This window comes from Sinocyclocheilus rhinocerous, unplaced genomic scaffold (assembly GCF_001515625.1).
Source record: "Sinocyclocheilus rhinocerous isolate Xijiao unplaced genomic scaffold, SAMN03320098_v1.1 scaffold35, whole genome shotgun sequence".
Lineage (NCBI taxonomy): Eukaryota > Metazoa > Chordata > Actinopteri > Cypriniformes > Cyprinidae > Sinocyclocheilus > Sinocyclocheilus rhinocerous.
The window spans coordinates 888,174-904,657 of record NW_015661991.1 but is presented as its reverse complement, the minus strand read 5'-3'; the positions used below and the strand labels follow the sequence as shown (position 1 = coordinate 904,657).

The following is a 16,484-nucleotide window of genomic DNA, read 5'->3' as shown; positions in this document are numbered from 1 at the left end:
AGTAAAACTGAGGTGTTTTTTTTTTTTATTGCAATAATATTGCACATGATATTACTTTTTTTGATCAAATAAATGCAGCCTTGCTGAACATAAGAGACTTTCTTTAAAAAAAAATTAAAAAATCATAATTATTCCAAGCTTTTGGCCAGCATCCTCATAGTCATAGGTGCTTTATAAAAGCAATAGCTCACTTGAGGTTGTGAACTGCAGTGATTTTACCATGTGATTTTTTAATGACAATATACTGTGCACAGATAGTAATGTCATCTCACCTGGTGTGGCCTGACACAGCTGGAATTAAGGTTGGGATAGCGTGTTCCTGGATCTATGGTGTACAAATCAAAGTTTTTGGTGATGTTTTCAGGTGTTGTTTGAGGTAACAATCGGTACAGACTCTCCCTAGAAGAATAAAAACAAAACAACTACATAAACAAGCTATTAATAGTGTTTTAAGTGCATATTAACACTTTCAACATCTTTGAAATCTGAAAAAAAATATATAGATTTATTGATTTATTTATTAATTCATTCATTCATTTATCATTTTAGTATGACCAAATAGTCATATATTATAGATGAAAACATGGTGGTGTATTCATATGGCGCAAGTGTGACTGTGTGTGCAGTTATTGTTGGCACATGTTAAATTTGACCTTCACTGACCTCTCTGCCAGCACCTCAAGTGGATTTCTACCCTGCGCCCAACTTTTTACCATCCAAGCCGTGTCAAAGGCTGCCAGGAAGCCGCGGGCACAGCCGGTCCCCATAGGCCAGAAGGGCTACAGTAAGACAGACAACCAGAAACACATCATCAGAATCAAACGTAATGATCATAAATATAAATAAGCACAAGAATGATTATTTAAGTATAACTGCACAGTAATGTATCCTCCTCACCTCTAGAAGACTGTCTCCCACTAGTGCCACCAGCACACTGTGACCAAACCTCTCCCGGACAAGACCGGCACTTTCTGAGGCATACATGCTTGTGAAATCAAACATGGCCACATCAGGCTGACTGCAGTGGTTCATGGCGTAGTCCAGCGTGGGCAGCTGGTAGTGGGTGGCGTAGTCGGCTGCCTCTCGTGCGTATGCCAGCAAAGCCTCTTGATTCACGTTTTCACTGTTCAGCAGTGCCTCAGTGTCAATATAATCCTAGTAAATACAAAAAAAAAATCATACCAAATATTTTAGCATTTGGACCAATCAGACACACAATTGTTCATTAGATTTAACAAATCAATTATTCATTAGATTAACAAACAATCACAGACCCCTCACCCAACACCAGACTCGGTGCCTATATGTCTGTGAACGATCTCCAGGCCAGGACACCTCAGCCAGATCAGATAAACTTTACGACCTAAAAGTATGTAGGGAGAATCTTCCTCCCTACTCAATTCTCTCTAAAACAGACATACAGTATACTGCTATAGGAAATGACTTCTTTCATTAATTCATAGAATAATTTTTCTCTGACTTTCCTATCATGCATATCCCCAGGTCTTTGTGTATGATTACAACCTCCTTGTATATGGTCTTGTGGATGCTTATGATAGATCACTAGTTAATGCAAACTCACCTATACCATGTTTGGTCTCTATGTATTCATCTTTGGATGATCTAATTGAGAGTGTATATTATATGTTTATACCTATGCTAAATATTAGTGTTCTAAGAATTTTTAGTTGTCTTTGCATCAACATCCAATCCAGTTACATATGCAAATGACCATGTCCGGAGACAAAGAGCCGTAAACTTTCCCTCCAGAAGTGCAAGTCCCCATTGGATCTTTGACCCCTGAGAGTTTTGACCTCCACAGAACTTAAAAGGCCTCACTTCAGTGACCCGCCTGTCTTTTAGTCTCTTTACTCCTCATCACCCGACCCGCCTGTCTTTTAGTCTCTTTACTCGTCTCTCATCACCCTCCCATCTTCTGGTTGCTAAGTCCCAGAGCCGGCGCTGCCGTGCCTGGCAGGCCTCGACACAGCTCAGTCTGTGGTTCTTTTAGATCCTAAGAGGATGGGGATGCTGAGCTAGAACTCTTCTGGACCCCTTAAGTTTGAGCCAGGCCATTCATCAAAGATCCTAGGAGCTCAGCTGATCTCTCTTAGCTCTTCTTCACTTTCCACCTGGGAAGAAACTCCCAATCACCATCGAGTCAGAACATCTTTGGGGTTCATAATTCTTCAAACCCAGAAGAACGTGATCGCAAGTCCAAACCTTGAAACCATCAAGACTTTCATCCGAGACTGAATCCGGACACTCGTCAACGACCAAGGCAATGTAAGTATCGTACATTTAACTAAACGAAACATAGGTTTAGTATAAGCTAACGACCCCGTTGTAAAACATCGCTGATGGTTTCACTCAAAGGTTAACTGACTCCTTTTCCATAGCTGCATTTTCTTGTTTCTATAATGGTTCATCCAGTCTCACTTTCCCTTTCCCTATGAATGAGCGATTGTATGTTTGTTTGTTTAGAGTAGTTATATGTGTTAGCGTTTAGTTAATAAAACCTTTGTTCACAAATTACATGAGTTTCTGGTCCTGCTTGTAAATAATGTCCCTTTACGATTCTGATCCAGCTACATGCTCTAGTCTAATGCATTAATACTGTAGGAATGATATTTTCTGTGGCCATGAAAATATCCTTTCTTAGAGTTGATATTAATTTACACTGAATGTTTGCTGGACGAACAGATTAGTTGATGGCAATATTAATTCTGTTACAGTTACTACTAATTATTTATATACATTTCCCTTTTGAGCTAATTTGCTACAATATACAGTAAGACTGCTAGCAAGTCAAAACTAATGTCTACTGATAGATTATGCGCTGTGATAGCTGGTTCTTTGGTCAACATGAAACGTTATTTACAATGCATTTTACTTCCAAAATATGACATTTTTGAATGAAACAGATACTTTGAAAAAACATAAGGTGGGACTTGATGACTGAGGGATTATACTGTAAAAAGTTCTTATTCAGTACAAGAATGGAGACAGATCATCAAGAATAAAACACTTTTTAACCAAAGGAAAAAAAAAAACTTTTTTTAGTTTAAGGGTCAAGATGGTAAATTTTTTCATGGATATATTTTCAAAATAAATTGAAAAGTGTGCATTCAAGCCTTATTAAAAGGATATTATTTATTTATTAATTTATTAGTATTTAGAAAAATTAAACAGTGAAACAATTTTGTTAAAAAATATTATAAATGTTTAAAATAAAGTCATGTAGTGTGACAAACATGAAGATCGAAACGTAGGAAACAAAAATAGTTATGAGTGTGTGTCAAGGTCAGTAAGTCTTAAAATATCAGATAATCAGATCTTTTTTAGTATGTAAAATGACTAATTCATGTTCAGGCTGTAAAATGTCCAATTAAATTTGATGAATTTAATTGTAAAATCATGGTACAATCACCAAAAACGTATTGATGTTTTAAAATAATTTTATATTTTAATATTGTAAATATTAAGATATGTACACTAATATGTTTACAAGATCTAAGTAAAATATTTAATTACTTGATGAGTACACATTTTGGAGTCCTTAAATGTAAACTTTTGTAGAATATAGTAGTGTAGTTCTTCAAAATCACACACACACACACATATATATATATATATATATATATATACTGTATATATATACAGTATGTATATATATACAGTATATATATATATACTGTATATCTTGAACACTATTATTTACCTTTCCCCCCTAAAAATAAACCTCACTAAATGCTAGTAAAAACAACACCAAAAACACACAAACAAAAAAATTATTCTCTGAAAATAAGTCTTAATATCTTATGCAACTTTGTTCCTCAAGTAAATTTATCTTGTTGTTAGGATGCTTAAATATTTTCAATGAAAAATAAATCAATATTTGATATATATGTACATATATACATACTGGGGGTGGCACTAGTGGTGCAGAAATTACCTTGACCAGAAAAATCCAGATCTTTGCCAAACAGACACTAAATAAAATATCTGCCATCAGACAGGGTAAAAAATGGCTTGAGGAAAGATTGGATGACTTTCCAAAGCTGGCCACAATCCAAAATAGGTGAAGACTGTAAGCCGCACACTCAGTTCTAGCACTTGACTCACTGCGTGAATCAGATCAGCACAGACATTGCCAACAACCCTAATGTGCGTCAATGACGAGGCCCAAGAACTGAGAGTACCAGAGAGCGTTTGTGACTGTCTCTCTCCCCCTGATAAATATGTGCTCCTTAGGAGTGTTTATAAGCCTCTGGACTCATGTTGTGCTTTTAGGCGTCTGGTCCCTCCATCTTGGAGGAAGCCGAGAAAAATAGTTCACTCGACACTTGCCACAGAGTAAAGCAACCAACTCACATGAATGATGACACCTTTGTCCAGCAGGCTCTGCTTCTTAGCTGTCATGACAAAGTAATGTGTGTTGTCTTTGTAGTAGACAATGTTCTCAAGATCAATCCCTACGAAAGAGACAAAATTGTGGTATTACTTAAATCTGTCAGAGATACTCATCTGTAACATCTTTATGCCTGTAATATGACATAACGAATCTCATGAGGTCAGAGTGAGTTTAATACAGGATTTTAAAGGAATTCAGTTTCAAAGGGGTACAAGTCACGGCAGGTATACAAAGCATACGTAAGTGTTTGAAGGGAGGAAGCCCATAATCCCCGGAGAATAAACATTTACGTGACAAATCAGTGCAAGAAGACGATAACTGAAATATGGCTGCTCCAAACAGCAGATAACACTGACACGCTTATGGAAATCATCGCGGGAAATGCCGGGAAGAGGTGAAAGTACATGGTTGAGAGGGTTGGGAGATATTTCTTTATTATCCAGGGAGCTGGATGCTTAGTTTAGACTAATGTGGTGTATTTTTAGTGGCTAATGTGGCGCATATTGCTCACCAGTTTCCTGTCTGAGATCCTGAAAGAATTTCTGGTTGAAGATGAAGGCAACTCCACTTATCTCCTCGACCTTTGCCTCAGCGGTGGTGTTTCTGTTGATAAAGTTTGCTGTTATGGCGATGGCCAGTTTGCCACGAAATTCCTTCCTCCTAAATCCTGAGAAAGAGAGAAAGAAGAAGGGAGAAAAAAACAAGGGGAAAAGGGTTTAGTAGTTGCATTTGTTTCCTCGTGTTTGATAGAGGTAAACTAATGCAGCACAAACATGCCACTCTACCAGTATTACAAGCCCATTTTTTAAATCAGTTAAATCAGCGGCAAAGTCCACAACGAATACTGCCCATCTGAAGATATTTAATATAATTATATATTATATTTAAAAGAAGAAGATATTTAAGACTTCATATTCAGTAATATTTTCAATTTAACTGTACTGACACTATTGAATGAGAAAATTTGAACTGAATTAAGCTGGATAATGACACAAACTTTACAACATCGACACTTACTAAACTGAACTGAAACAACACTGAACTAAATTGAGCTGAATTATGACACTATTGTCTAATATTTAGAGCTGCTTTAAAGCTGAAATCGAATTTGTTTCATAATTTATGAATTTTACAACATTGACACTGTTATTTTTCCTGTTGAAGCTGCTTTGAAACAATCTGTATAGTATAAAGACTTGATGTGACCAGTATTATTATTTTTAACTAAAACTAAATAAAAAAATCATTACTTGAAATAAAATAAGCATTAACTGAAATAAAATAAAATATTAAAAAACTTAAACTTATTTTATTTTAGGTAGTTGCCAAGACAATATTTCTCATTTTAATTTAGTTTAACTTGAAGTACTAACATAACTAAAACTAAATAAACTCAAACTAAAACTTGAAAACTTAAAACATAAAAATAAAATTAAATAAAAAAAATTAACAAACATAGTATATCAATGACAAAAATAAAACATTTGATTTGACCTGAAGATAGTTGATGATTAATGAACAGTTATGGGCTGGTAGTTACAGTATGGGCTGATATTTCACCGGCCTACCAAGGCCTCCTCCACACAAATGCAATATGTTTGAAAATATTTTCTATTAATTTTGGCCTCTTTCCACACATTCGCAGCATTTTGCACTTGGTCATTGAAAACATCTCAAGGTTACGTATGTAACCATGGTTCCCCGAAGGGAACGAGGCGCTGCGTCGAACGCTTTGGGAAAACCCCGGCGAGACCATGTTCTGTGTGAAATCAGTCCAATAGAGAAGCGAGACGTCACGAGCGGGGTGACGTGAGCAACCAGGAAGCATAAAGGTGCATCCGGCAAAGCGCACATGCTAACTTCTGCGGAAGCCAGCGCCTGCAGGGACACAGGGAGTATGGCAGGGAGACACAGCGTCTCATTCCCTTCAGGGAACCATGGCTACATATACGTAACCTCGAGACGTTGCCCTTCAGGAACTCGTGCTGCGTCGAACGCTTTGGGAACGAGAATACCCACTGCGCCATATGAGCAAGTCCCTGTCTGGTGTGAGGTCGCGAGACTCTGTTTCTGGGTCTGGCGATATGAGGAGCTGGACGGCTGGGACTGCTCCTGCTTAGCAGTCCCAAAAACCTGGGAACGGCGAGGGAGGAAGTATTGGAATGCCGCCCCCTGCTTCTTCACCTCCTGAAACCTCTCGACGACAGTATCGACTGCGCCGCCGAAGAGGCCAGAAGGCAATAGCGGAGCATCCAGCAGGAAAAATCTGTCTTTATCCTGTAATTCGGACAGATTCAACCACAGGTGCCGCTCCGTGGCCACCAATGCTGCCATTGAACGGCTGATGGCTCTGGCCATTTCTTTAGTGGCCCGAAGCGACAGATCTGTGGCCCGGTGTAGTTCTGCGACTACGTCGGATTCCTCTTCCTCCCTATCATCCAGGTCTTTAAGCAGGTCAGCCTGGTACGCCTGCAACACCGCCTTAGTGTGCAGACACGCACCGGCCTGACCTGCCGCCGTATAAGCTTTCCCAACCAGGTTAGATGTCAGCTTTACTGGCCTGGTGGGAAGTTTCAGGGCCTTCAGGGATGATGCTGAGGACGGGGAGCGATAACTCGCAAGTGTCTGCTCCACCGCCGGCATCACCCCATAACCCTTCTCATAACCCTCTAACATGTGTGCTTGCCGGATGCACCTTTATGCTTCCTGGTTGCTCACGTCACCCCGCTCGTGACGTCTCGCTTCTCTATTGGACTGATTTCACATATGCTTCAGAACGAGTTCCCAAAGCGTTCAACGCAGCTCAAGTTCCTGAAAGGGAACTGAGATTTTTGAAATTGCCAAAACTTTATTTTTTATAATGCATGTGGACAGGTTAAAGGGTTAGTTCACCCAAAAATGAAAATTAGCCTGTTTTTTAAGTGGAGATGCTGGAATTTTGTAACATCACAAACACAACATGCAAATTTCACACATGCTTCAGAACGTGGTCTCGCCGGGGGCATTCCCAAAGCGTTCAACGCAGCTTGAGTTCCTGAAAGGGAACTGAGATTTTTGAAATTGCCTTTTAAATGGAGGACTTTCAAAACTTTATTTTTTGTAATGCATGTGGACAGGTTAAGTGGAGATGCTGCAATTTTGTAACATCACAAACACAACTTGCAAATGATGTCAGAATTTTCATTTCTGGGTGAACTATCCCTTCAATCACTGAATATGGATATACTGAGTCTGTGAAGTAAATCTCTGCAGTTGCAAATGTCTATAATATTCATCTGTAGTTTTTAAAGCCCTTATGCATTTTTTAAGGATCTAGAGATTTCCTAAGACACTGCTAATGTGCATAACAAATAAAAAGGCAAAAACTACCTTTTCAGAATATTTGTACTCAAATAGAGAATCCTAAAGAGATCGACAAAATGTTCTGTTTCTCTTTATTTCTTTTTGTTTTAGATACTCTGATTGACTCAAAAGAGATTGTATTGCATCATGCCTGATAAAGATGTGTTAGAGGCCTACAAAAAAAGGAACAAAAAGTGCCTTTATGCATTAGCCAAATAAGTTCATCCCAGCCTGGCAAATTTTACAAAAACAGCACAAGCTGTTCATTTTTAATGGCTGTTGAGTGGGTTGACTTGGGTCGTGGAGAATTGGCTCTGCTTTCTCATCCTGCAAAATAATGTATGAGGCTCTACAGAGCTTCTCTACGAACAGACACAGATTTGATTAAGAGCCAGAACTGTTCCATTACTGCCATGTTGTTAACTCACTAAGACATCAGTTCTCCTCTTTGTCATCTGCGTTACTCGGTCCAAATTCAGCTGCTTTCGTCTGACTGCTGCTCTGCCTCAGATTGGGATAAATTTAACTTTCCCTAGATGTCCTGAACTAGCTCACTTAATGTCCAAAACAAGCTGGGTTCCTTTTTCCCTGAAGTTACTCATAATTGGGCAATGAGCTAACATCTCATAGTTTGGAAGGCCCCACAAATGGCCTTTTTTGGAAAAAGCATCTGATTAGGGATAAGCGAAAAGATGACGAACCTGGAAAACAGAGTCCAACGGACACACATCATCAGCTGAAAAGTGTTCAGAAACCCTGAGAGCTCCTCAAGAGCACATGTTGACTCGCTGATCTCATATGTAACCGGTGGGCGGCTGGTGACATCATGCAGTATCGCTTTACACAGCAGAACTTGATTTTATGGCTTAATAACCTTCTTAGATGAAACAATGCATTCTAGGGACTTCGGCCAAGAGCATGGGCCAAATTTTAAGAGTTGCTGAGGTTGTTTTAATGATAGAAAGAGTGTAACAAAGAGAGGTTTTGGATTATATCTGAAGACGTTTTATTAGTGCTGTTTAAAGGAATAGTTCACCCAAAAATGAAAATTTGCTCAAAATGTACCATTCAAGATGCAGATGAGTTTGTTTCTTCATCGGAACAGATTTGGAAGTTTGGATCACTTCTTTACCAACAGATGTTCTTCAGTGAATGGGTGCCCTCAGAGTGAGATTCCAAACAGCTGATAAAATCATCACAATAATCCACAAGTAATCCAAACAACTCCAGTTCATTATCAATGTCAATACAGTGAAAAGCTGTATGGATTACTTGTGGACTATAGTGATGTTTTTATCAGCTGTTTGGACTCTCATTCTGACGGCACCCATTCACTGCAGAGTATCCATTGATGAGCAAGTGATATAATGCTCAATTTCCCCAAATCTGTTCAGATGAAGAAACAAACTGATCTACATCTTGGATGGCCTGAGGGTGAGTAGATTTTCAGTAAATTTTCATTTTTTGGGTTAACTATTTCTACATTTGCCATTTTGCTCAAATTCATAGTTTGTGCCCCAGACGTGAATAATACCTCAAATTGTGTGGCTTGTTGAGAAGTATGCTATTACATTATTTGAAAGACCATATGACATGCTATTTTCATGTACATGCTATCATATTTTAGGCAGGTACAATTTTAGTAACTGCTAGAACAGTTTGTAATCATAGAGCAAAGATTATTATAGCCTCTTAGTTACTGTGCAAACAGAAGGTTGCATGTGTGTTTATTTTAGTCCACATGATATATGTAATTCAGCATGGCAGATTTTACATTTTATTTCTCATGAGCAGCGATTGCATCATCTTCACCCATTTGAGCTCATACCTTCTAAAGAGTTTCGTCTCCCATCAGCTCCCACCACCACATCAAAGTTGAAGTCGGCCACAGGGTGATCCGCAGGCCGGATCTCTGCCCTCCAACCCGGCCCTGCAGAAACAAACGCAATCATTCAGCTGCAAAAGTGACAAATCACAAATCACAATTGAGATCTTTTTAATATCTCCAAGAGAACAATGAGATTTTCAGATGTTTCTACTGAGAAAATGACACTAGGACTCTTGAGTTTCAGAGAATATCTCAACAGTGTCTCAAATTGTGCTCAGATTTGGCATTGTCAAATTCTGCAAAAGTCTGAGTTTTAAATATGAACTCAAACCAAATCACAATTGAGATCTTTTTAATATCTCCAAGAGAACAATGAGATTTTCATATGCTTTTCAGATGTTTCTACTGAGAAAATGACACTAGTACTCTTGAGTTTCAGAGAATATCTCAACAGTGTCTCAAATTGTGCTCAGATTTGCCATTATGTCAAATTCTGCAAAAGTCTGAGTTTTAAATATGAACTCAAACGTTTCTCATCAAACTCTCCAAAGATTTAATTATCTGAGCTGCTACCAATTTAATTTCATAGCTCTGTACTCTTACTGCATGCCAGGCATTGACTTATTTGAGAAATAAAAATAGACATATCTTGCTTTTCAGATGATTGTACTAAGAAAACAACTCTAGTAATCTACATATGATTACTCTTGAGTTTAAGAAGAGATCTTAATAATGACTCAAACTCCAAAAACGTAATTAACTGAGTTGTTATCCACATTCATTTTATAGCTCTATATTTTTACAGCATGCCAACAATTGACTCTGTTGTTTCAATTTTTATTTCTCCTAAGGAATTTCAGAAGCATCTGAGAGTTGATACATAACTGGGAACTCATTAAATCTCCCAAGCAACATCTGAGCAATATTTTTTCCTCTAGGGAGGACAGGAGCTGGGTGGAGCGATAAGACAATAAATACAAATATCAAAATATTTCAAGACACTTGACCCAAGTTCACTTCTGACAAACTGTTCTTGCTGTAAGTGAACCGCATGTTGTTTTAAATGGAAATAATCTGTTAAATGGAAAAAAAAAATTTCTAACTACATATTTTAACAAGACTAGGTAATGTTACTCGTGTATGCATTATGCAATCGTGCCAAGAACACTATGCATTCCAGAAACATACAGTCACAGCAAGTCATTCAGCTATTATTAATAATAGCCAACCATCAGTGTCAAACGTTTAGAGTACAACTTAAAAGCAAAATAAACCAAAACTGTTTAACACAAGTTGAGAACTTGAGATCCAACTGAACTATATCCAGGATCATGAGTCTCGCTCAAGGCCATAGCACAGGGTCACAGCAAGCACACATTCTTAATTTAGAAAGCACTTTTGTTTTTATCTGCCTGCTGTCATTGCTGTTGAAGGGAGAAAGATAGATTGCTAATGGTCTAGAAGTCTAGGGGAGAAGCTTACGCAATGTTGTTCTACCATAGATGACCAAAGTGGTCACATATGGAAACCAACTCCTTGGACCTTTGAGTTGTGTTTCTAATTATCAAGATCAACTAATCAGTTTCTTAATTTCTCTGATCTTTAAAAATCTTGTGAAACGAGATAGCAGAGCGGTGTGTAATGGGTGAACGTTGTGCATGCTATGTAGTCATAAAATGACATTTGGATACGGGAGGGGAGAGTGAAGTGCATCTGAACACTTTTTCATGGCCATTAAAGTTGCATTAACAACTCTGCAGGTGTTGTTTGGTTGTCATGGAAACAGCTATTATAGTGAGGCAGGAAGCACTCCATCCCTTCATCTTCCTGGTAATGACAGCCCAGCCCAGAAAACCTTAAACTGCTCCAAAGAAAATGTTGTAATACAGAGACAGCAAAATCAAAAGAACCCAGATTCATCAAGATGAGTATAGATTAACATTTCAATACTCAAGCTTATGTGGTGTCTAATAAAACTATGGGATATTAAGTTAAGTAATCAAAGTATTATCCAAACAAAGGGCAGCTACTTTGAAGAAGCAAATATATAAAATAGCATTTCGTGATGGCTACATAACCATATATTACCATCTGTGTTGTTTTTTTATAGTATTATCTTCTTTTCAGTAGCCAAAAACAGCAAAGCATGGCGCTAGCAACACGAAGGTCATGGGTTCAGTTCCCAGGGAAACTGGATAAACAAGAACTGATAAAAATGTAAAATGTGTACTTTGAATGCAATGTAAGTCACTTTTGAATAAAAGCGTCTGCCAAATGTAAATGTTTACTATTCTAGAAGTAGCAATAATAGACATTGAGTAGGTGTGTCCAAACTTTCGACTGTCGTCTAGTCTGCATCTGGGGCCGTCAGTCTCACCCTCATTCTCCTGGTCCTCTGGAGGCTCCACCAGCTTGACGAACTCCACATTTACGTGAAACTCCACACCCAGAAGCAGAGCGATCTTCAAGAGCATGAGCTGGAGCTGCCGAATGCCTGCCAAACCCAGCCAGAGCAAGAACCATTAACCTCACAGTCACGCTAACACTGCCTCACTTATAAAAACACCAACCAGTAGAACTAACAGATGTGAGAACAGAAATATCGTCATTAGAGTGGCAGGATAGTATTTTCACTTAGTGCTTCATCTTTTGGATCGTTTATCCAAAAATGGAAATTCTATCATCGTCTCTTTTCCATACAATGAAAATTGATAGGGACTGGGAGTGTCAAGCTCCTAAAAAGACATTAAAACAACATAAAAGTAGTTCATATGACTAATGTGATAAATTCCAAATCCTGTAAAGTCAAATGATAGCTTTGTGTGAGGAACAAACTGAAGTGTAAGTCTTGACAGTGACTGGTCACTGTGTATATATATATATATATTTAATATAATTTAATGTGAAACAAATAAATTGTTGGAAACAAATATAATAATAATAAATATAATTTTTATAATATAATATATATAATTGTTGATGTGAGACAATAGCTTGTTTTAATGATTTATTGCTCGTTCAATATAAGTAAATGAAACAATATATAAATTGGAAAATCTCAGTTTACTTGCCCTTTAAGTTAACTGTACTTAAATACTTGATTTAATAGGATTAGCTACAATTATTAAATTAAATTGAGGTTGACAGAGTTATTTTATTTATGTATTATTATAGTTTTTATTAATATTTTGATTTAGCTCTTATTTTTATATTTTCCGTTTTCATTTTATTTTATTTTTAATTTCTAACTATTATTTTCTAGTAAAAATGTAATGCTTTGTCATTTATCTATCTATTTATGGTTTAATTTATTTAGTTATTTTTGTTATTTATTATTAGTCATTTTAGTAATTTAGTTTATTTCTCATTCCGGTTAGTAATTTTAGTGCTGTAAATTTATATAAATGTATTTAAATTAATTGGCAACTCAAAATTATTTTTATTTCATCTTTATTTCAATTAACAAATATGCTTTTAGTTTTAGTTAATTGTGATAACTATAGTGCGTGAATTAGTTTTCTCAAATGATTTGAGTAGACTCAACTTATTAGGGTTTACAATGTAGATTTTTGGGTGATATATCACTGTAGATAAACACAACAAAGGTAACATATACTGCATATATAGAAAAAAGAAGGGCTATCAAAAGAATGAGAAGAGGAACTAAAAAATGACTACTGCTTTAAACAAGGAGGTTATTATAGGTTGCTTATAATATGCAGAGAATGATAAGTTGTTTCAGAACTCACTGATGTGGTCTATTGCTCCAGCACAGAACTTTCCATAGAACTTCTTGGCTCCTAAGGCTCTGAGGTCATGAATGGTGTAGGGCCAGAGATGTAGGACGTTGTTCCTGGAGAATGTATCTCTCTTCTCTATTACCACCACTTTGGCTCCGAGGAAAGCTAACTCGATGGCAGTCCGCAAGCCACAGGGGCCCCCTCCAATTATCAAGCACTGAAAGTTACAATCAGAAATTCAGAGAATCAGCAGGGTAAGAATTTAACCAAGGTCACTATTTTCATTTAAAAAACAGAGAAAGTACAGAACAATTGGGTGACTTTTGTTTTCATTGCTTTTTAAATTCCACAAATACATATAAAAGAAGGCAATACCTCTCTAGGACCTCTGTGCATTTTATAATACCTTGTGTATTTTTCTTTATTGAAATTCAAGGAGCCTATTTTACTCTGTGGTGAGCAAACAGTTCTTGCCCATTCTTTCAGGAAGTATCCTAGAAAGCAGAAAATCTTAGCAGATAAGCTCAAAGAAAAGTAAGCACTAACGCAAATGTTTATCCAAGCACCACATCACAACCAGTGCCAATAACTGGAGGCGCGTGTGTGATTTCATCAGCATTAATTCATAATTACAGTCCTGTCATATCAAAGGCATGATTCATGCATCAGGCTTGTATGAATGCATGAAGTCAAGACGTCAGGTTCCGGGACGTGTCTGAGAATGCCTGCTGTGGGTATGACTTCATCCTCTCTGGTTTAGTGATGAGAGATCACTTTTTATGTGGAGAGATGATCTTTACACAAATCTATTCTTGAGTCACAGAAGAGAGCCACGTATTGGACTCACATCATGCAAAGCTTTAGCTCATTTTCAGCCCAGATGGTACAACGTGACTTTTTTCTACTTGATCTATTAATTTCCTTCCCCTCCTATGATTTCCCACACACATGGCCAATTTCAGGATGGTTAATTGACCTCAAAATAAGGAAGAGGCAATGAGGGCAGCTAGCGCTTCCTGTCACAGTGTGCATACAGCAAAAACTCTCAGCCTGTGCTGTGATCAATATTGTTATACGCTCGGGTTTCAGCCCCTCCTGATCCTGCATCTTATCATGTTTATGTAGACCTCAATGCCTGTGTGGATAGTTGTCCCTGGCACTGTGTCAGTTGAGGCTATTTACAGATCTCAGCCTGCTAGAAGCACAGATAATTTCATTAAAAGGCCTTCAGCTTTCATTAATAAAAAATAAGACAGAGATTTAGACATTCTATGCTTAGTGTGTGTTTCAACCCTGTTTCTTACAAATATATTTGTGTGTGTGAATTACAGGGTTGACAGTGCCAATAGGAATGTGTATGTACTGTTGAGCAACGGGGTTAATAGTATCAAAAGAAGTCGACAAAATGTTTATTTTAATGTAACAGGGTTCAATGTACCAATAGGCCTCCATGTGTGTATTTTTGAATAACAGGGTTGAATGTTTCAATATGAATCCGTGTGTGTGTGTGTGCGTGCGTGCGTGCGTGTGTGTGTGTGTGTGTATTTTTGAGTAACAGAGTATCAGTAGAAATTGTGTATTTTAGTAACAAAATTGCAGGCATCAACAAAAAAGTGATTGTGTATTTGTGAATAACAGGGTTGAAAGTATTAATATAGACTCTGTGTCTATTTTGAGTAACAGAGTTGAAAAAATCAACAGCAATTGTGTATTTTTAAGTAACAAGATTAAACGTATCAGTAGGAATGTTTTTGTGAATTTGTGAGTATAACAGAGTTGAAAGAATCAATAGAAATTGTGTATTTGAAGTAACGATTGCAGGTATTAACAAAAGTGTGTTTGCGTATTTGTGAATAACAGGGTTGTAAGTATCAATCAAAAAGACTGTGTGTTTTCTGAGTAACAGAGTTTAAAATATCAACAGCAATTGAGTATTTTAAGTAACAAGATTAAACGTATCAGTAGGAGTGTTTTGTGCATTTGTGAGAAAAAGGGTTGAAATAATCAATATAAATTGTGTATTTGACTTAACAAGATTGCTGGTATTAACAGGAGTGTGTTTGTGAGTAACGGTGCTGAAAGTATCAATAGCAGTGTGTAGCAGTAATGGAGAAGATATTGCGGTTGGAGGAATGCGTACAGAGAAAACAAGCAAGTATTAAATGCCTGAGGGGAGATCTGTTATTCATCACTGCTGCAGGTATGAGGCTGGCAGACGCAGGTGGCCACTGCACTGTCTGGACAGGTCTGTCTCTGCACTGCTGCTTTTGATTACACTGGATGGACCAGTTACCACTAGCACAGACTGACAGGCCAGGTGCACAGTTTCTGTTTGACTTCACTTTAACTAAAAGCCACAGAGAATGAACAAAGGCAGCCTGTTCAGAAAAGACAGAGAGCCACGCAACCACTCCATCCCCATTTACCATCCCCACAGACTAATGAAACGCTCCATCAGTCAGAGCAGATATGAACACAATGATAACTCTTTTGTTTTTGCTCATCCCCACCCTGAAACCGAGCAGAACAGTAGTCCAGAGGTGAAGTTTCCTGTTGAGTCAGCATGGAGCTGTTTCCTGTCCATCAGTGGGTGCTCGAAATCATGCTTTTTTTTTTGGGTTGCCCATAGTAAAGACAAATTAACAAATGATTAAAATACGAATACATTTTCTAATGAAATCAGGATTTACCTAATGAAATCAAATTGAGAGCAAATGGAGACAAACACCTCCTGTTTGTCAAATTTTTTACTTGAGAAAAAAAATTCAGGAGTTTCAGAAGAGACCTAAAAAATGACAGATTTGCCAGACCAAAGTCTCAAGACCCTCGCGTTTTGTGCTGCACTTTTATAAAAGAAAAATACAAAAAGCCAAGGCAAAAAATCCGCACACCAAACGGAATGCAAAGTTCAAGGTCCTCTGAACAAGAGTTTATTCCTGAAGATTTACATAGAAGTGACAACAAAAACTAAAGTGCACAAACAAAAAAAACACAGACACAAAAAAAAGCAAACGTTTCAGTCCTGGCTGGATTATCTTCAGTGCTAAATATTCCAACACTGGTTAACAAACATTTAAGGAGATCAGGGCACAAAACAGAGACGTCAGATGATTAAACTGAATCCGCTGGTCAATTAATTAAAGATGCAATAAGTAATTAA

General features: G+C 37.5%; 1 protein-coding gene across 8 annotated transcripts in view; it reads right to left on the bottom strand.

Annotated features, from left to right (window-relative positions):
- The window catches only part of LOC107727100 (protein-methionine sulfoxide oxidase MICAL2-like), a 61,136-nt gene that overhangs the window by 24,697 nt on the left and 19,955 nt on the right, over window positions 1-16,484 (bottom strand). For all 8 annotated transcript variants that reach the window (XM_016536868.1, XM_016536872.1, XM_016536874.1 and 5 more), the window contains exons 3-10: window positions 13,334-13,541; window positions 11,962-12,078; window positions 9,585-9,686; window positions 4,926-5,081; window positions 4,375-4,475; window positions 898-1,155; window positions 664-779; window positions 273-399 (exon numbers count right to left, since the gene is read on the bottom strand). In XM_016536868.1, the coding sequence (XP_016392354.1) occupies window positions 273-399; window positions 664-779; window positions 898-1,155; window positions 4,375-4,475; window positions 4,926-5,081; window positions 9,585-9,686; window positions 11,962-12,078; window positions 13,334-13,541 (1,185 nt within the window). The remainder of the gene's footprint in view (window positions 1-272; window positions 400-663; window positions 780-897; window positions 1,156-4,374; window positions 4,476-4,925; window positions 5,082-9,584; window positions 9,687-11,961; window positions 12,079-13,333; window positions 13,542-16,484) is intronic.